The sequence below is a fragment of the Sphaeramia orbicularis genome, chromosome 9 (assembly GCF_902148855.1).
Source record: "Sphaeramia orbicularis chromosome 9, fSphaOr1.1, whole genome shotgun sequence".
Taxonomy (NCBI): domain Eukaryota; kingdom Metazoa; phylum Chordata; class Actinopteri; order Kurtiformes; family Apogonidae; genus Sphaeramia; species Sphaeramia orbicularis.
This window is the reverse complement of record NC_043965.1, coordinates 20,546,809-20,569,299: the sequence shown is the minus strand read 5'-3', so window position 1 is coordinate 20,569,299 and position 22,491 is coordinate 20,546,809. Positions and strand designations below refer to the sequence as shown.

General features: G+C 34.9%; 1 protein-coding gene across 3 annotated transcripts; it reads right to left on the bottom strand.

Annotated features, from left to right (window-relative positions):
• Positions 1 to 1,730: 1,730 nt before the first annotated feature.
• Positions 1,731 to 21,391, bottom strand: c7a (complement component 7a). 3 transcript variants are annotated; one of them, XM_030143643.1, is made up of 18 exons: positions 21,306 to 21,391; positions 21,078 to 21,136; positions 20,699 to 20,777; positions 20,323 to 20,464; positions 19,152 to 19,299; positions 18,524 to 18,662; positions 13,965 to 14,108; positions 13,601 to 13,844; positions 12,025 to 12,144; positions 11,754 to 11,920; positions 8,132 to 8,360; positions 7,862 to 8,033; positions 7,629 to 7,716; positions 5,683 to 5,815; positions 5,406 to 5,594; positions 2,487 to 2,595; positions 2,181 to 2,368; positions 1,731 to 2,092 (listed from the first exon to the last, which is right to left on the bottom strand). In XM_030143643.1, exons 1-18 carry the CDS (start codon positions 21,309 to 21,311, stop codon positions 1,908 to 1,910), a joined length of 2,541 nt encoding a protein of 846 aa, XP_029999503.1. In that variant the 5' UTR covers positions 21,312 to 21,391; the 3' UTR covers positions 1,731 to 1,907. The 3 variants fall into 3 exon arrangements, with proteins under 3 accessions (XP_029999503.1, XP_029999501.1, XP_029999502.1); XM_030143641.1 differs by having other exon boundaries at positions 21,078 to 21,139; positions 21,306 to 21,370; XM_030143642.1 differs by having other exon boundaries at positions 12,028 to 12,144; positions 21,078 to 21,139; positions 21,306 to 21,370.
• Between the last annotated feature and the right edge of the window lie 1,100 nt (positions 21,392 to 22,491).

Sequence of the window (22,491 nt, the reverse complement as noted above, 5' to 3'; positions counted from 1 at the left end):
TTTTTAATATTACAGGTGAATGAAATGGCTTCGACTAGAAGATCTTGCAAAAATAAACCTGACGTATTCTGTTACATCTGCGGTGAATACACCATTGTACCTAACAGGAATCCCGTTAGAAAATGATTTTTTTTCTCTTAAAACCTATTTTGGGTGAGAACTATATAAAAAATCAACTGATAAAGTCACAAAAATATAATCAATTTTGTGAGAAGATCAAATTTTTCAAAATCAAATTAGCAAAAAAACCTGACCTGATTGAGAAAAACAGATGTCATTTTTGGATTTAGCGGTGCAAAATGGTCCTAATTCAGTTGAAAAAACCTAGACAACTAGCAAAAAACATTTTTTTGTAACCCAGTGTTATAATAGGTGAGATTCAAAATGTCTGTAAAAACATCAATGTTGTTTCAATTTACTTCAAACTTGGCACATATATAGAGGCAATTGATATGCTGACATCAGCACAGGTATAGACATGATGACATCAGCTGGATCGATGCCAAAATAAACTACAATACATGCGAGGGGTGGGGTTTGTTGCATCTGGCACCACTTGTTAAAGGTGTTTTTAACTATATTTGCTTAATTTATATGTAAATACAGGGTGGGGAAGCAAAATTTACAATGAACATTTAGTTGTTTTTTCTCAGCAGGCACTACGTCAATTGTTTTGAAACCAAACATATATTGATGTCATAATCATACCTAACACTATTATCCGTACCTTTTCAGAAACTTTTGCCCATATGAGTAATCAGGAAAGCAAACATCAAAGAGTGTGTGATTTGCTGAATGCACTCGTCACACCAAAGGAGATTTCAAAATAGTTGGAGTGTCCATAAAGACTGTTTATAATGAAAAGAAGAGAATGACTATGAGCAAAACTATTACGAGAAAGTCTGGAAGATACTATTAAAGAAGAATGGGAGAAGTTGTCACCCGAATATTTGAGGAACACTTGCGCAAGTTTCAGGAAGTGTGTGAAGGCAGTTATTGAGAAAGAAGGAGGACACATAGAATAAAAACATTTTCTATTATGTACATTTTCTTGTGGCAAATAAATTCTCATGACTTTCAATAAACTAATTGGTCATACACTGTCTTTCAATCCCTGCCTCAAAATATTGTAAATTTTGCTTCCCCACCCTGTATATTCACTACCCGGTTACAGGGTGCCTGAAAAATGAGCGTGTATGTGGCTCAAAACTTTTGCAAAGCAGAGGATTTGTGGGTGTGTTCTCACTGAGAGATTACAGAGCCACTACTGTGTCCATGTAGCCATTCAGAATTGGGTTTATTTTCTTGTCCTTATGTGACTGAGTTTTCACAGTGGTGTCATGTGATCTCAACTGAGTGACAGATGAGAGACAGATTTTCAGGACTTGAAGGAGATAATTAACCTGCTCCAGATTTCACAGACAAAGTTGAGTTCTGTTCAGCTCTTTAGTTTCTGTTTAGTCTCCCCCACCTCTGGGTTTTACGCAGGGATTTACACTGTAAAAGGGAAAACGCCACTTGACTATTCTATGTTAATTATGGGTCCCATTTGGGTAATGTTCTTGTGGTTACGTGGTTAAGTTGCAGGATGGACTCCAGGGAAACAAGGACGTGAATCCCATGAGCAATATTTTTGACTACACAGAAATTCCCAAACTCTGACTTAATCTAAAATTATGTTTAATGCTTAATTTTGGATTTCAAAGGAACAAAGAACTATGAATACCCAATACATTTGCTTTATTATTTATTTGATTTTGTTCTATTTTTGTGTCATACAATATAATTTTATAACATACCAAAGCAGTTACATGAGATTTAATGCTAATTTAGTGGCAAATATGATAAATATGGATTACAGGATGAATGTATTAAAAATTCATGGGGTCAGCTCTGCTTCTGCATCCTCAGGAAGTGCAGGGCAGGATGTTGACAACTGACACCTTTTCTCCTTTACATCTCTTCAAACCGGCTTCACATTCGCTCATGGTCTGAGGGACTGCTGTTATGTTCTCCCCAACACGGACACAAACATTTATCCCTGGAGTCGTACAATCTGCCTCCTCCTTACAGCGACACTCGTTGGATTGCTCTGTAACAATACGAGGTGAACAACAACCAACTGGAAATACAGTTGTTAGTGTAGATTATTGTCTTGTACAAACATGTGTTGTCCTTACCATCACAGGTTTCCCACATGTGACACTTGGTACAGCCTGCATTTGTGTTGCGCCGTGGCCAGATGCAGAAGCTGTCCTCAGCTATTTCATGGTTCTTACCCATACATTTCAATGCATGCATTTTGCATACATTAATAAGGACTGATTTTCCACTCACAGGATTAGTGGCACACAACTCCAAAGATGAACTGTTGACAGAAAAACAGAAAATTACTGTTATCAACCAATGCATTACTAACTTTGACTGGAATTTCAAATGAACCCACGTTATTTGCCAGGTCCGAAGGAAAGATGGGTATATTTTACCTGCACTCAAAAGGCATTTTGCAAAAGCACTTTCCTCTGGATACCTTCTCCCAAGGATTACACTGCACTGAAGCATGGGTTTGTGGTTGTTGCACCGACTGGGAGGCAACTGTGGGAAACAAAGAAATCATGAGTTGTTTGATAGCTAGTATGATTTGATATGTAGTCTACTATTTTGAGTATTTGATAGTACATAACAGGAAAATATAAGGATGAACTAAAATTAGTTCACGTCATAGTGAAGTCAAAGCTTGTAAAACTACCCCTTCATGGCTTTTGTGACAACATTTATTTCCACTTTAACACTTAAAGACCTGCAACTATTTTTGTGGTACCTTATCTCTTCATTGAACCTTTCCTAAGTGATTTAACATCATTTATTACTCCACCCCCCAACAGTGAGTCAAGGAGTATTGTTTTTGGTTCGGTTTGTTTGTTTGTTTACACTCTAACGGCAACAGAACTCTTGGTTGAATTCACACTAAACCAGGTTTATAGATTGCCAGTGACCCAGAATAGAGGTCATTATATTTTGGGAAATATACGTCAAAGTTAAATTTTTTTATGAATTTTTTTAACTCTTTTTTTTTTTTCTCCATTTACTTATAATATGCAAAAATTCACATGTCTGTAGTAGCAAAACTATTGGTTGAATTCATACCAAATTGGGTTTATACATTTCCAGGGATGCACAATAGATGTGGTTACATTTTGGGAAAAGTAGGTTGAAGATAAAATTTGTTATGAATTTTTAAAATATTTATTGTCCCCATTTACTTATAATGGGCAAAATTTCACATGTCTGTAGCAGCAAAATTATTAGTTGAATTCATACCAAATTGGGTTTATAGATTGCCAAGGACCCAGAACAGATGTCATTACATTTTAGGAAAAGTAGGTCAAAGGTTACATTTTTAATGATTTTTTTTTTTTTTTTATCTTTTTTTCCCCCCCATTTACTTATAATATGCGAAAATTCACATGTCTGTAGTAGCAAAATTATTGGCTGAATTCATACCAAGTTAGGTTTATACATTGCCAGTGACCAAGAATAGATGTGATTACATTTTAGGAAAAGTAGGTCAAAGTTTAAATTTTTTTTATGAATTTAAAAAAAAAAAAAAAACATTTCCTTACAGTGTGCAAAATTTCCCATGTCTGTAGCACCAAAACTATTGGTTGAATTCATACCAAACTGGGTTTATAGATTTCCAGTGACCCAGACTAGATGTTATTACATTTTGGGAATTTTGCTCAAAGTTCAATTTTTTAATGAATTTTTTACATATTTCTTTTCTTCCATTTACTTATAATGGGCAAAATTTCACATGTCTATAAAAATGTACATTTTGTTTCAATTTACTTCAAACTTGACACATTTATAGGGGCAACTGCTATGCTGACATCAGCACACGCATAGACATGATGACATTAAGCTGGATCGATGCTAAAATAAGCTACAATACGTGCAAGGGACGGGGTTTGTGGTGCCTGGCACAACTTGTTATATTATTATCCTCAACGTATAGTATCCGGGTATATTTAATTTACTGATCATGCAGATGTTCATAAAAGCACACCATATAATCAAAGGTTATTGTATCAAAACCAAGAAAGGCGAAGATGTCTTTTTCCAACAAAATATTACATTAATTGAAGATTAAACATAAACAGAAGCATCTACAACCAATTATTTGTCATGGAAAATCAAATATTTTCCTATATTTAATTTACTAATCATGTCGGCCTGATCACAATCAAGGTGTACAAGTATATTTGCATAAGTTTTTAATCAGTATTGCAGAAAGATACCAAAACCATTCCCAAAATGTTTCTTTCGCCATCTTATTACTAGATCTTGCAATCCTCCAAAGTTGAAGAAAATCAGATAAAAAATGATAAAATGGTGACCCAATGAGTGTGAAAACGTGCACAATTTTATTGTTAGAAGAGAGCAAAATTACTGTATATAATGTTTTGTAACACAATAAATAATTACTACTCAACTCCTGTGTCTTTTTTATTACAAAATACACACATCACATTGCTTTTCATTTATTGATTTTTGTTGAACAGCTGTTTGATTATCAATTCTTATTTTCAGTATTAAGACAATCAACCATTTTGTTATGAAAACCTGTCTTTTACAGCCCTTTAATTGGAATAATAGAATGGGAACCTGTTATTTAACTATTATTATGACTAAATATGCACAACTAGACAGATTTTGCTCTGCTCCCTGGCTGCAGAAAATTTGGTAACAATGTGGCAAACGGATGTTTACGTCGAACTGCATGTTTTCAATGGCGCATTGTTCACCAAAATTCATGTAGTGTCCGTACACCAATATACTTCCATCAATAATGTCGCGTGTATGCCTTATAGATATATTGTTAGAACTTGTTCACAAATGTTTATTTACTCCTGTACCAGGAAGACTTAGTTAAAGATCTAACAGAAATGCAACCATGTGGTAAGCCAGATCCCCATTCCAATCTTATCAGACAAATATCAGACAATCAAATGGCCTGTCTAATATTTTGATAGAGCATTTTTATTTTTTATCTATATGTGCACCCCTTCTGGTACCCTTGATTGTGATCAGGCCATGTAGATGTACATAAAAACTCAGAGTAAATTCAAAGGTCACTATATTTACATAGAGAAAGGCAAACTATATCATTAATTTAACACAAAAATAAGCATCTATAGCATCTGTTATTTATGAAATTTCATAGGTTTTACAAGTGAATCAGTGCTGCAGAAGATGAAAGTGTTTCCACGTTCACTGTTGAGCCTCTGAACGTCCAAATGGGTCATATCTTATGCCAATGAAAAGCTGTTTTATCAGATATATTTAAATGTAGAAAATAGGATTAGTGGTTCAATAGTTATTAAACATTTCAATGTAAACTTTACCTCGGATGCATTGGGTGTTTGCCAGGGAGGGTGAAAAACGCAGAGTGGAGCCACAAATGGCTGTTGGTTCTCCTTCTAACAATTTCCCCTCTGGACAGGACAAGGTAACTGTCTCCCCGATGTCATAGACCTTTTTCAATGGAGAGACTATGACCTCATCACTGATGAAATCGATCGTACACCTTGATACTGGAGGAAAGTTGGAATTTAATAAAATGTCAAAACAAATCACCATTAAGACAAAATGATATTAAAATGTTGAAGGATTGGCAGTCACATGTGCATAGTCCAGGGCTGTCAGACCAGGTTTGATTAGCAGTGCATTCCAGAACGCTGTGACCGGCCAGGTAGAACTCCTCAGTGCAGGTGTACTGGACCCTACTGCCCACAAGGTAAATGTCCTTTGGATCCTGTGGAATTCAAGGGGACGTAAGTAAGATGTTAATTTGGTATTTTATGTTTGTAAGACCTGAAATAAAGAGCTTTAAATGTGAATTTAAGTTATGAGGTTCAGAGGTCTCCACACTGGCTCCCTGTCTCTCAGAGAACAGACTTCAAAATTCTCTTGCTAGCATATAAAGCACAGAATGGTTAAGGCCCAAAATACATCAGAGACCTTCTAGTCCAATATGAACCATCCAGACCACTCAAGTCATCTGGTGCAGGTCTGCTCTGTGTTCCCAAAGTCAGGACTAAACATGAAGAATCAGCGTTCAGTTTCCATGCTCCGTATATCTGGAACAAACTACCAGAAAATATCAGGTCTGCTGAGAGTCTGAGTTCTTTTAAGTCAAGGTTAAAGACTCACCTGTTCACTGCTGCCTTTGACTATAAGGCTTTTGACTTTTTAAATTTTATATTCTCTTTCAAAACTCTGCACTGCAACTCTTACTTTAATATGTGTGTTTTTATTTTGTGTTGTTTTCTTACTTGCTGTTTTTAATCACCTTTTACATGTTTCTTTCATAATGTTTTAAATGTGTTTCGGTAACACTTTACTTGAAGGTCTAGTTTATAATGCATTAAGCACACATTCATAAGACATTATAATGCATTTATAATGAATTATAAAAGTCATTACAACAGTTTATGATCATGTACAACAACTTATACCAAGGTTAATAAAGTATTATAAGTGTAAGCATAATGTATTATAAATTCAGCTTTCATAATGTTTTATACCTCCATACCAAAGCAGTGTGAAGGAATTTATTTTTTTAGGTGGGGAACTTTTGTTAGGTTTTGTCACTGGTCCCTATACCCATCTATTTTAGGGATTTCATATTTATTTAAAAAAAAAAAAAAAAAGTATGTGTTTGAATCAACAAAGATTTAGAGCTGCCACATTATTTTGTTATTTATGTATAAAGCAACATGTAACACTTCTATTTACTGTCTCTGTTCTTTTAATGTTTTGTTTTTGCAAAATAAAGAGTTATTAAGAACACTTGGGTGTATAATTTTTGACTTACACTTTACTTAGAGCCAGCAGATACTGCTCATATGTCATCATACTTGTGTTATATCATACAATTGATAATGTGTTATGTAACCCAGGACTTGAGATTCTTCCTACAAACACTGTTGTCACTTTGATATGGATGTATAAAACATTATGAAAGCTGAATTTATAATACATTATGCCTACACTTATAATACTTTATTAATCTTGGTGTAAGTTGTTTTACATGATCATAAACCGTTGTAATGACTTTTATAATGCATTATAAATGCATTATAATGTCTCATGAATGTGTGCTTAATGCATTATAAACTAGACCTTCAAGTAAAGTGTTACCTGTGTTTCTTTTTCCCTTATCGTTGTATTTCAATGTCCTGTGTGAAGCACCTTGAATTGCCTTGTTGCTGAAATGTGCTATACAAATAAACTTGCCTTGCCTTGCCTTATGCAAACTCAAAAAGATAATAAGGACACTGAAAAGGATACTTTAAATAAGTAATTTCATAGCCTTTACAATGTATTATATATGGTAAAGCTACAAAAATATAAATCAATTACATGCGGGGAGACAAAAAAATGTCTTAACTCTCAAATCCACTTAGTAGACTAGTTTATTAAGTTTAATAAATGACAAGTGATTTTTATGACGGGGCATGTTTTATTGCTGCCCTTTTGAGCAAAACAATTAGAAGGGCAATAAAAACACTGAATGATTCCAGTAATTTATTTCATAATGGATAGTATAGATTAGGCCTTTTTACCAGAATATAGCCATTGATTAAAGCAGGCGGGGTTCCACACTTCTGAATGACTGGGAGAGTCTGGTCAAAGCACTGTGGCTCCATTGTTCTGAAAAAAACAGGAAGTTGTATAACTATATACTGAGGATAAATTATATTAAATTTATTGACAGTTCCACCCTGAGACAAATAATAGCTTTTACAGCAAATGCCCCTGATTTATGCAAAACAATAAATCACAAGTTTGCACTGACTTTAAAAATTCCAACTGTTGGTCCTCACAGTCCGATGTCTCCGTTGCCTCTCCGACACAGTGTTGACCCCCATTCTGAGGTGCTGGATTTGAGCAGGAACGACTGCGTGATCTATGAACTCCAGAGCATGCAGACCAGGTGGTCCAGCAAGACCAGCTACCATCAATCACTCCTTTTATGAGCAGGAACAGAATGGTAATGTAAGAGCACATCATTCAGACAAAAATATTAAATATTTAAGATCAGTTCAGTCTTGAGATGAACACTGACCCTGCTGACCCTCCGGATCACTTCCCTGCTCACAGGCCAGTCCTGAGGTGCTGGGCTTACAGATGCATTTGCATTCACCGCCGTCAATGACCGCTAAGCCATTGTTACTGCAGGGCTGGCAGTGGCAGGGGTCTCTCTCAGAAAGGTACTGCTCTATGGCCTTGCGAAGGTGGAGTTTCTTCAGTCCAGCACATTGAACCTCCTTTACCAAATCTGATAGTGGCTGCAGCTGCCAAAGAAGAGAATGGTTAAAGTCAAATTTAGAACAAAAGACTGTGTTATGTCTTTGTTGATGCAATAATGAACAATAAAGACAGATTACATACACCGTCTGGCAAAAAGAAATGTTTTAAAGAAGTGATAATTTTCTTTTTTAACCCTTTCATGCATACTGGTCACTACAGTGGACAGCTGTTCTATAGCTGTTCTCTTGTATATTCATGGATTTTGTTGTTCTTTTCACTTTTTTTTTTTTTTTTTTTTTTTTACACATATCTTTATTAAAGTTTTAAGACACTACATATCTTTTCTGACATGAATTGGTAACATTATGTAGATCTCTCCTGAGCATAAACCCCCAGAATCACAAGCCCTCCCCATAGTTTTCATACAATTTATCACTAAATTCATGTTTCTGTGCATCAAAAATTAAATGTGTGGTGTCCAGCTGAGTGGACATTTTTGCAACTTAATGAAAAATAGGTTCATAAGAATTTTTTTTTTTCATTATTATTTTTTAATGTATTTTTAAAAAAAAAAAAAAATATTATTTTTGTTTTATTTTATTTTATTTTAATTTATTTTTCAGAAGAATTTTTTCAATCGCATTGTTTTTTTTCATGCCTAAAGAGGAATAAAAACACTCAGGAAAAAATTTTGATTAAGGTTCTCATAATTCGTGCTTGAAAGGGTTAAATAGAATTATGCATTTTAAAACATTTCCCTGTGGTCTGCATAAACTGTAAATGTTATGCTTGGGTCTGAATTCTTCATTAATTCAACTCCACAGGTCCATCTTTAACCCTATTTCTGAGTAATGACACCAGAAAGGTTGTTTTGAGCGCTGGCCCTTTAAATGCACATGAGACACTTCACGCCCCACCCCCTCCAGGTTGTTGACCGTACTTTCTGTCCCGTTGAGCCATTTGTGTTCATTAATACAACCAACAACTGAACATCTTAGGTAATCGGCTCTAAGTTTGGATATAATTTCAGTTTTGCTACAACCATTGCTGCTGACAAACAATTATGTCGTACTCAGAAATGTTTGTCGGAAGTCTTGACCTTATATGTGCAAATGTCATGACATAACTAGTTATAGACGAAACAAATTAAACAGGAGTTAAAACGGGTTGTAGAAATCCACTTGATTTTTGCCAACAAGAATATAAAGATATCTTTGCAGCACCTGGAGGGTCCAAATACACAAATAAATGAACCAAAGACTAATGAAAGTAGGTTTAGCAAAATATGACCCCATTAAGTGGAGTTAACTCTGCAAGTACAGGGTGGGGAAGCAAAATTTACAATATTTTGAGGCAGGGATTGAAAGACAGTGTATGACCAATTAGTTTATTGAAAGTCATGAGAATGTATTTGCCACAAGAAAATGTACATAATAGAAAATGTTTTTATTCTATGTGTCCTCCTTCTTTCTCAATAACTGCCTTCACACGCTTCCTGAAACTTGCGCAAGTGTTCCTCAAATATTCGGGTGACAACTTCTCCCATTCTTCTTTAATAGTATCTTCCAGACTTTCTCGTAATAGTTTTGCTCATAGTCATTCTCTTCTTTACATTATAAACAGTCTTTATGGACACTCCAACTATTTTTGAAATCTCCTTTGGTGTGACGAGTGCATTCAGCAAATCACACACTCTTTCACGTTCGCTTCCCTGAGTACTCATATGGGCAAAAGTTTCTGAAAAGGTATGGATAATAGTGTTAGGTATGATTATGACATCAATATATGTTTGGTTTCAAAACAATTGACGTAGTGCCTGCTGAGAAAAAACAACTAAATGTTCATTGTAAATTTTGCTTCCCCACCCTGTAGGTAAGAGCCTTCCGTTGGATATTTACTGTGGTCATTAATATGTTTCAACTGGAAATAATTCTAATCTTTAACTGATGCAGTGAGTAGCTTCTATATTTCTTAAATATCCCTTTGGAGAGAATAAAGATTTAACTGTCTTTCAATGGGAAAAGATCATGTGGTCTGATGAGTCCACGTAGCGCTGCATTATGTAAAAACGGTGCAATATGTAATAATGTAATAATTTTTCAACTCATTATGTAATAACATACCGTATTTTGTAATACAATTCTTGAATGCATTTTGTAATAAACTTTGCCGCATTTTGTAAGAACTTTTTACATATTGCAACAGTTGCTACAAAATATATAGTATTTATCTTTTTTTTTTTTTAAAGAAAATACAATTATTTGGTGCATTAAGTAATAAACCATCGGAAAAACCACTGAAATTGATGCTTTAATTGGAAAAACCATCACACCAGTAGGACAAAAGTAAGCATTCCAGCTTAATTAGAATTCATTAAAAAAAACTAGTAGATGTTTCATTGGTCAAACCTAAATCAAATGTAACTGTATTTATTATAATGGAGAATGTGTTTGCATGTTAGAGACAAAAGCTGCACTAATTAAATATTACTGACAAGAAACTTACTGGTGCACTGAAATTTGAGAGACACAATACATAATAAATTATTATGAAATGCAGAAAAGTTTATTACAAAATATGTTCAAGAATTTTATTACAAAATGCGGCGTTATTACATGATGAGGTGAAAATTATTACATTATTACATATTGCATCATTATAACATAATGCAGCACTACAATCCTGTTCCAGAGGGATGGGTGTGATTACCCATCATGCCTAGTGCCTACAGTACAAGCCTATGGGGGCAGTGTTAAGATCAGGGGTTACTCAAGTTAGTCAGGTCTCGGTTCAACAACATTATGTCTTTAACCCTTTCATGCATGAGTTATGAGAACCTTAATCAAGATTTTTTTTCCCTGAGTGTTTTGATTCCTCTTTAAGCATAAAAAAAGCAATGTGATTGATTTTTTTTTTTTTTTTTTTAAATCAACCTGTTTTTCATGGAGTTACAAAAACATCGTATTTAAAACCCGTATTTAAAACCCGATATCATAAAGTGATATGAAAACAGTGAAATGAAACCATGTTTAATGCAGCTAATCTGATGTTTTCTCACATTTTAACATATTCTAATACTAGTCATTACTCACTTCATGGAGATAATATGCAAAAAATAAATATTAACAATTGATTTCCACTCAAGAACCAATCAAGAACAGCAAAGTTATGATAATGGTATGAATTGCAGTTTATGAGATGATGCATAAGTGTCCACTGTGTTGGTTGATATGGAACTAAAACAACAAAACCCATGAATATACAAGATTAAAGCTGTAGAGTAACTGTCCACTGTAGTGACCACTATGCATGAAAGGGTTAAAATGTTAGAAATAAATATTATGACCTTACATAGGCTTAATGAAACTATGCCACGGCGAACGGGTGCCGTAATCAAAGCTAAAGGCTGAATATTAGAGTGTGGGGCTTTTTTCTACCTTTTGTTTTGTGACTTGTGGAAATGATCTGACGGACTCAGCCCAGTTTGTGTACATTTCCCAGTTCTGCTCTGGATTACTGAAGTCCATGGCCTGCAGCGCTGCAATATTCTGAAGGCTTCCACCAGCTATATTCACATTTGGCCTGATGTTGGACCTATTTTTAACTATTTTAATGGTGGACAAAATTGAGAATTATTATGTCATTTCAGCTCTTAGTCATTGTTATGGATATATATATATATATAGTATCAATGTCAAATTGTCACACTACCTCTGTGTGAGGAGGAGCGGCTGGATCCATGTTTGCAGTCCTCCGAAGTGACTTTGAAAAAAAAAAGGAACTGGTGTTCAGTCCGATCACATTGCTGATAGTTCAGTTTCTCCGTGACTTGAGAACAAAAAAAAGGCCAGAAGACAGAAGATAAACAAGTGAATACAAGCACTTAATTGTCCTGATATGCATTAAAAAAAATCTACTAATAGTGATAATTTCATTAAAAGAAAATGAAATCACAGTTCAATGTTGCTCTATTTACCAAAACAGTTCCCTTTAACCCATAAAGACCCAAACAGCCATTGGCAACCAAAGCAACTACTAATCAAAAATGTTTAATACCTGTTGATCCACTAATCCTATTAATACATGTAAATAATCAGTGTAAAATGCAGTTTGTCATCTTTTATGTTCAGTTAATGATATCTTTGCTGAAAAAGTCACTTTTTCTTCAGTTTTCTCTGTTTCTGATACAATAACCTATGAATTTATTTTGAGTTTTAATGAACATCTACATGATCAGTGAATTAAATACAGGAAAATACATGATTTACAACTGAAAATTAGCAAAATACTGACGATAATATTACTATAATTGGTGATAAATCACTTAAGAAAGGTTAAATATAAAAAAAATCATTTGGGAAGTGACACAAAAGTAGTACTGGGTCTTTTATTTTTTTGTAACCCAGTGTAATTATTATCACTATCAATTACAATATGCTCCCTGAAAATCAGGTGTTTTCTCATATTTAATTTACGAATTGTGTGGATGTTCTTAAAAGCTCAGAGTAAATTCAAAGGTCATTATATGTAAACAGAGAAAACTGACGTGTAAGTGACTTTTTCAGTAAAATATGTCATTAGATGACGAACAGGAAGAAAACTCTAAGGCACTCTCTTTAAGTATTAAAGGTCTACATATGACCATGCCGTGAGAATAAAGGCACTTTAATACTTAAAGAAAGTGCCTTGGAGTTTTTTTTCCCTGTTTGTCATCTACTTTATGACTCCCTTTTTCCAAAGAGCAACTCAAACCAACTCTTTTTATGGGTCCTAGTAGCATTCCTTCTCATGATTTTTTAAACTATATCATTAATTTAACATAAAAACAAATGCCTACAAACACTGTCATGTGGATTTTATGGATGAATCAATGTTTCAGAAGATGATGGTGTTTCCATGTTCACTACGGAGTCTCTGAATACCCTAATGAGTTATATCTGATGAATATGAAAAGCTGAGAAATTGCATTTTACTTCGATTATTTCAAAGTATTGATAGGATAAGAGACTTGAATGTTATTAAAGATTTTATATTAGTAGATGTTTCCAGTCACTGGTGACCGGTTAGGTCTTTTAGGGTTAAAAATACAGTTGTTTTTATTTTAATGCATCCGTTGTTATTAATAATGAACCTCAGTAATTAATTCAACTGCAAACATACATACTTTTTATACTAATTATCTGGAATAAATACGGCAAAACAGTGAGCAAACCTTATGTAGCTGATAGATTAAATGGGATTTAAAGCTCTGTTATTTCTCTCCCAATAATTCTTGGATTCTTACCTATCAGTTGTTCAGTTTCCGAATCCATGCTGATGAAGACTCTCAAGGAGCCTCCTAAGATTCCCTCGGACAGGTAGTGTGTTCCAAACCTCTCCAAAACATTCCTGTAGGCTGCGTAGTTGTAGACCACTGGAAGTTTTGTCAGTGCCTTCCAAAAATCCTCAGATATTGTAATGTACTGAGGAGTGTTAGTCTGGAAACGAGCTACCTCAATGTCATTCTTTAAAACCAGCAGTCTTTGGTTCTGAAGGGAGAAAAAAATCATCACAGTTTCTTTTTCTTTAAGTCTGAGAGTCATTTATTATTCCACTAATAAACATTGCCTGTAATCAGAGAAAGAGACATTATGATGCTTTTTACACACCTGAGTGTTGACGTTAGATTCATGGAAGTCATAGTTGCGATATCCACGTGAGGTTCCATGTACAGTCTCTCTCTTCACTATGTCCTTAGCATAGTGCCATCTGCTGCTGAAGGTCTCATCACTGAAGTCATTCTGAACTTTACTCTGAAAACACGGATTAGTAAATCCTATCAAAAGAAAATAAAACAAGTGGTGCCAAGCACAACAAACCCCACCCCTTGCACATATTGTAGCTTATTTTGGCATCGATCCAGCTGATGTCATCATGTCTATGCATGTGCTGATGTCAGCATATCAATTGCCTCTATACAGGGTGGGGAAGCAAAATTTACAATGAACATTTAGTTGTTTTTTCTCAGCAGGCACTACGTCAGTTGTTTTGAAACCAAACATATATTGATGTCATAATCATACCTAACACTATTATCCATACCTTTTCAGAAACTTTTGCCCATATGAGTAATCAGGAAAGCAAACGTCAAAGAGTGTGTGATTTGCTGAATGCACTCGTCACACCAAAGGAGATTTCAAAAATAGCTGGAGTGTCCATAAAGACTGTTTATAATGTAAAGAAGAGAATGACTATGCGCAAAACTATTATGAGAAAGTCTGGAAGATACTATTAAAGAAGAATGGGAGAAGTTGTCACCCGAATATTTGAGGAACACTTGCGCAAGTTTCAGGAAGCGTGTGAAGGCAGTTATTGAGAAAGAAGGAGGACACATAGAATAAAAACATTTTCTATTATGTACATTTTCTTGTGGCAAATAAATTCTCATGACTTTCAATAAACTAATTGGTCATACACTGTCTTTCAATCCCTGCCTCAAAATATTGTAAATTTTGCTTCCCCACCCTGTATATGTGGCAAGTTTGAAGCAAATTGAAACAAAATTGATGTTTTTATTGACATTTGAAACTGCGCCCATTATAAGAAAAGATTTATAAAAAATGCAAACTTTGACCTACTTTTCCCAAAATGTAAACATGTCTATTCTGGGTCACTGTCAATCTATAAATTCAGTTTGGTATGAATTCAGCCAATAGTTTTGCTGCTACAGACATTTGAAATTTCACCCATTATAAGTAAATGGGAAAATAAAAAGATTTAAAAAATGTATAAAAAATGTTAACTTTGACCTACTTTTCCCAAAATATAAACACATCTATTCTAGGTCACTGGCAATCTATAAACCCAATTTGGTATGAATTCAACCAAGAGTTTTGCTGCTAGAATGTTAACCCTTTCATGCATTCTGGTCACTACAGTGGACAGCTATTCTCCAGCTGTTCTCTTATATATTCATGGGTTTTGTTGTTTTAGTTCCATATCAGCCAACACAGTGGACACTTATGCATCATCTCATACACTTTAATTCATACCATTGCTCTAACTTTGCTGTTCTTAATCAACCTGATCTGCAGTAACATGTGTTAAATCAATTGCTAATTGTCATTAGACTGTAATTAACAGTTTTCTTTGTCAAAAAGTTTTTTTTTTTTGCATATTATTTGCATGAAGTCAGTAATAACTAGTATTAGAGTATTTTAAAATGTGAGAAAACATCAGATTAGCTGCATGAAAAATGTTTTTATTTCACAGTTTTCACACAGTATATCACTTTCTGATGATGGGTTTAAATACATGTTTTTTTTTCTTCAAAAATTAAATGCATAGTGTCCAGCTGAGTAGATATTTTTGTAACTCCATAAAAAATTGGTCCATAAAAAAATTTCAGTTGCATTGTGTTTTTTTCGTGCCTAAAGAGGAATAAAAACACTCAGGAAAAAAACTCAACTGAGGTTCTCATAATTCATGCACGAAAGGGTTAACAAACAAACAAACAAACAAACCGAACCAAAAACAATACCACTTGCCTCCAATTCAGGGGGCGGGGTACAAAAAATTGCTTTATCATCAAGTATTTTTGTGTTTTTCCAACATTAACCTTTGTGAAAATCAACTGTATGTTTTATTAACCCTTTCATGCATACTGGTCACTACAGTGGACAGCTATTCTACAGCTGTTCTCTTATATAAGGATTTTGTTGTTCTTTTCGTTTTTTTTTTTTTTTACATATATCTTTATTAAAGTTTTAAGACACTACATATCTTTTCTGACATGAATTGGTAACATAATGTAGATCTCTCCTGAGCATAAACCCCCAGAATCACAAGCCTTCTCCATAGTTTTCACACAATTTATCAGTAAATACATGTTTCTGTGAGTCAAAAATTAAATGTGTGGTGTCCGGCTGAGTGGACATTTTTGCAACTTCATGAAAAATAGGTTCACAAGAATTTTTTTTTTCATTATTATTTTTTTTATGTATTTTTATTTTATTTATTTTTATTTTTCAGAAGTAAATTTTCAATCGCATTGTTTTTTTCATGCCTAAAAAGGAAAAAACCTCAGGAAAAAATTTTGATTAAGGTTCTCATAATTTGTGCATGAAAGGGTTAATGTTCATGCATCATTTGTATTTTAAGGTAGCACTTCCACAAGATATGAAACAAAACAGAAAAACACTTAAACAGGTTTCGAGGACACAACATGTGTCATTAAATATTGGTTATATGCGATTGTTAGAAACGTTTTTTTTTTTTTTTATTCATCTGTATGTTTGGTACATGTGATGAACTGACGGTAATTCTGATTTTGACTTGTATGTAATGTGTTCATGTCCATTAATACAAGCAAACCCACAGGAAATTCTAACCCTACTCTGCAGTTCCACTCAGCTTCATTTAGCTTCTTAATGCTTTGAGCTCATACTTTTATGGTCCTGTAACATTAGTTCAGTTCAAGAGTCTCATCAAGTTTGTTTTGAGCTGCAGCTCACAGCTGTTTTGAGTAAAGAAACTCTGATGTAACATCTAAGTGCTAAAGCAGGAGGGATTCGTTTTCTGCGCTAGTGGAGAAAGACTGCACACTTTGGACATATTTTTATTTCATAAAATTAATATTGCCATTTTTAGTTGCTTTCCTCAAGTACATTTATAATTAATACTTGAAAATACTTCTTCTGAAATATTCATATTCATTGTTTGGCAGGAAGAGTATTTCTTTCCTAACCCTTTATAGGACACTCATAGAAATACTCTGAAATTCAAATATTCAACCACAGCATGTTATTGGAGGACCTAACAGATTTTGTTACTTTTGTGAATGTTTTTTTTTTTACTTTTATGTAGAAAATCATGGTTAATGAAGTTACCATATTTGGTTTCTTACCCATAAGTAGCACAAAATCAAATCAAATCATATCAAATCAAATCAAATCAAATCCATGAAGTATATATAAAAGATACAAGAAAAACACATTTAAGGAAAAGGAACATGTATTTTAGAACATTAGAACATCACTTTTAGAACATTAGACCAACATCAGTGCTGATCCAGACACCTGTCTACGTACACATTATCCCTTTGAACATCATTCCTTACATTAGTACCATTACTTCATGGTACCTAATAAAGCAGGTACACTCACTGTTCATGCAGAGGTGGACCTTACAGACCCTGTAGACCAGGGGTGTCAAACTCATTTTCTTCCGGGGGCCACATTCAGCCCAATTTAATCTGAAGTGGGCCGGACCAGTCAAATAATAGCATGATAGCCGATAAATAATGGCAACTCCAAATTGTTTTAGTGCAAAAAATAACATTCAGTTATGCCAGTATTTACATTTACAAACTATCCAAACAAAAAGGATGTGAATAACCTGAAAAAAATGGAATTTGTTAATAAATATAAGTATAATTTTATCAATATTATGCCTTGACGTATCATTTATACATATGCATTACAGATCAGATCTGCAAAGACACAAAACATTTAGCAACAGGCCGAATATTGACATTTCAGGTTGTTCATATTTGTTCAAGTTATTCACATTTTAAAGGACAGTTTGTTAATGTAAACATTTTGATAATTTAATGGTTTTTGCACTAAATCAAAGAGAAAAAAAGGTGTTGTCATTCTTTATAGGTTATTATGATATTGTTTTTGAGTTTGATGCCCTAACTTGCACTTTTGCAAATTCATCCCACGGGCCGGATCGGACCCTTTGGAGGGCCAGTTTTGGCCCCCGGGCCACATGTTTGACACCTGTGCTGTAGACCACATTGGACCTGAGATTGTTGACTCACTGTCATCACTGGAACTGTTGCTGTCACTGTCTTGTAATGTATCCAGAAATGACCAAAAACAGTCACTTGCCTGATAAAGGGTTAATACTTGATTCTGCAGGATTGAATTGCATGTGTGTTTAGAGCTGTTACTATTCTGTTACGTAGAAGAAAACTGAGACACTGAAAAAAAAGATAAAAACCAAAAGACACAAACAAGCTGCCAAAATCAAAAGGAATGCAAGAAACCCTTCCAACATCTGGTTACTGGTAAAAACAAACTAAGTGTAGAAAATATTGTAAGATGTTTGTTTGGCCTCAGCAATAGTGAGTTCCTTTGAGAAATGTTAAATGTAAAGAAAACAGTCATTGTGCCAGTCAGTGCAACTGCAAAAAAAATCATTATTTTTTTTGTTAGTGACCCACCAGAAAATTGAACTGAAGGGCACTTTGGGGCACTCTGTAGACGGTATTGTGGATGTTGCTGAATATGGTGCGACACTGGCCCCCAAAGCTCTTTGTGTTGATCACACTGGCCCTCCAGTGGCCTGACACCACATCAAACCTGAAGAAGCCACAAACCATCATAGTAGCACACATACACACACACACACACACACACACACACACACACACACGGATTTGTTTATGGTATTATCTGTATTACATGTATTTTCACCACATGCCATTAGAACAGCTTCAGTGGTGTTAACTCTATTCACTGAGCTTTTCAAGAAACAATTTTTCTGGTGCTACTTTTCACTCCCATACATTTTTTCATTTAATTTGTTACATTTGTAAATGTGTCTATGTCAGGAATAGTTTCTTTTGAAAAGAGGTGATGACATGCACACCCAGTCACTGAAAGGTGTGCAGGATCCCAAAAAAACAGTGGATGAAAGAATCAGATAAGGTCCGCACAACCTGTGAGCTGCCAAAGAATTTTATTCACCACAAGTAGTGACGTTTCGGGCCACAGCCCTTCATCAGACATCATGTGGGAGCTCACAGGTTGTGCGGACCTTATCTGATTCTTTCAGGAATAGTTTCTCACCCTAGTCCCAGGAGCTCAATGTTTGGTGGAAGAGTTGACTCATGACATATAATGTATCTTCGGAATGGGTCACAAACTCGTTCATCTGCTTGATCTTCCTCACAGTCTTGATCTCCATTGCACACCAGTGATTGGCTGACACACTTTCCTGCAAATGAGAGGTCAGAAAGAGAGGCCCAACTAGTAAAATTATTATTATTACCCTGCCCCCCAAAGAAGAGGCAAGGGGTATTGTTTTTGGTTTGTTTGTTTGTTTGTTTGTTAACACTCTAGCAGCAAAACTATTGGTTGAATTCATACCAAATCAAGTTTATAGATTGCCAGTGATCCAGAATAGATGTGATTACATTTTGGGGACAGTAGGTCAAAGTTAAAATTTTTCATGAATTTTTTGCATCTTTTTTTTCCCTCCCATTTACTTATAATGCACGAAATTTCATTCATTCATTCATTATCTGAACCCGCTTTATCCTCACTAGGGTCACGGGGGTCGCTTGGAGCCTATCCCAGCTACATAGGGGCGAAGGCGGGGTACACCCTGGACAAGTCACCAGTTCATTGCAGGGCTGACATATAGAGACAAACAATCACTCTCACATTCACACCTATGGGCAATTTAGATTAACCAATGAGTGCAATCAGTGCATGTCTTTGGATGGTGGGAGGAAGCCGGAGTACCCGGAGAGAACCCAAGCAGACATGGGGAGAACATGCAAACTCCACACAGAAAGGTCCCACCCCCCGTCGACTGGTGTTGGAAATGAACCCAGGACCTTCTTGCTGTGAGGCACGAGTGCTAACCATTGCACCACCGTGTTGCCATGAAATTTCAAATGTCTCTAAAACATCTTTTTTTTTTGTTTTTTTTTTGTTTCAATTTACTTCAGACTTTTCGCATATATAGAGGCATTTGATATGCTGACATCATATCAAATGCCTCTATATATGAAATTTCAAATGTCTATAAAACATCAATTTTTTTTCAATTTACTTCAAACTTGTCACATATATAGAGGCATTTGATATGCTGACATCACCACATGCATAGACATGATGACATCAGCTGGATCAATGCCAAAATATCCTACAATATGTGCAAGGGGCGGGGTTTGTTGTTCCTGGCACCACTTGTTTATGTCTGATTTTGGAATGACAAAAGTTCATTTCTTACCTGATCTACATCTAAACCTGTCTCCACATCCATCCTCTAGAGGGCAGCCTTGTGTGGTTTCACAGGGCCTGTTCTGAGTTTGCTCTCCCCCACATGGATTCCCTCCAAACTGAGCATAAACTGCAATGGCTCGGCTTCTTGTCTGTAAATGTATCCAAATGGAAACAAATATGTCATATATATTTATGATGTAGTTCAATATTTATTTCAAATAAAACCTTAACATTGTCAGTTCTATAAAGTATTGTAGCTAAAATTACATTGTTTGATAGTTGTTAGATATGGGTTAGGGTTGAAGTTTTATTACCAATATAATAACATTTAAAGTCCTTTAAAATGTACCATAATATTCATGTATATAGAAAATGCTTATAACCTGTAATTTGGTGCAACCATCACACTCTGACCAGTCATCATAAGGACCCCACTGGCAATGAATTTGCTGGTTACAAAACCTTTGAAATGAGATCAGATATAAAGCAATATACCCATAAAGTCGGAATATTTTTGTTTTTTTAGACACATTCCTCTTTTTATTTCTATTTATACACATCATTAATCACCTTTGACCTGGTGTAATGATTACATACTGAGTCCCAGTTACACTTTATCTACCAAGAATAATTCACATTGTCACAATCATTTCATAAGAAGAGGTAAAAATATTTTATCCCAACTTTATGGGCAACGGTGTATATATACAGCACAGTACAAGAGGTAATTATGTTGAAAAACTAAAGGAAAAACCCATTTACCCTTCAGGAGTGAACAGGAATAACAGCCACGGCAAACATCTGAGACAGGCTTTTAAAACCTCCAGGAATATGAAAAAAGAGAATAGACGTAGTAAAGTGGATATTTTCTATCTACATTATCAAAGTAAATATGGAGAGCCACTCTGAGACTCTCAGATCCTTCATTTTTACAACTTTGAAAATTGTAATGCTTAACATATCCTATAATGAAATATAAAATGTATTTACCTTCATGATGAGTGAAGAGAACCAGAAGAGTTAAGCACAGACTTCCACAGCACTTCTTGTAAGGACCATGACTTTCCCAGGAAATCATTAGATAACTCTGTGTATGTGTGTGTGTGTGTGTGTGTGTGTGTGTGTGTGTGTGTGTGTGTGTGTCTGCACATGAACTAACATCTGTTTTATCTCATATCCTGCCAATAAGAAAAAGAAAAGAAAACTCAACAAAGAATTGTTTTGCAATCGAAAGCAGACTCCCTTTGGTGCAGTAATCTCTCTAAAAACATACTGTGGTCATTTTCAGAACTGATTCCATGACTTGATATTGAGCAAACTTAACATAAATAGGCATTTTATTTTCAATAGCAGGACAAGCACAGTACAGATAATTTGAATACATAAATAGTTAATATAACATAGTTTACTTTCTAAGTCACTTTCTAAGCCAAAAAAGCCTCACATATAATAATTTCACTGGAACACCTTAAGCTTTAACTACAGAATACATCGTTTATGCTTCACAATGCTCGTACAATAAACATCACAACGTATATTTCCATCCAGATTTGCATCAATTTTTCACTACTATTGTGTTGATAATGGGAGAGTTGGACTGCTGCATAAAGTATTTTTCATCACACAAAATAAACATCAACCAAAGATTCGCAATGGGATCCAGGTCTGGACGCCATCCATGTGTGAAAATAGTATCTCATGCTCCCTGAACCACTCTTTCACAAACTGAATGAGCACAGTGATTCCTGGAAATGTCCAATCTTTCTGCTCCTTTGCAAATTAATTGTGATTTAAGAAATGAGAAGCTACTCACTGCGTCAGTTGGGGATAAAAGCTTGTTTCCAGTTAAAACACATTAATCACTTCAGTAAATATCCATTTGTAGGATATAAGCCATTAGCTTAGTTTGGACTAAACAGGCATTGCTCTGGTTTGTTATCGTCTGTGATATGGTCAGGTTCATATTTTAGATGAGATTCATAGTGACAGTGTAAGCGTCACATTTTGTCCATATTTCACTTTAGATGTAATACCTGGAAAGCATTAGCATACTGTACATTCATGGAGGCCCAATTCTGTCAGTCACAGTCACATAATATTGTGTGAAGACCTCATGGAATTGTACATTGTTGACGTTAGAGCTGAAAGTGGAACACAAGCAACACAAGATGTAGAT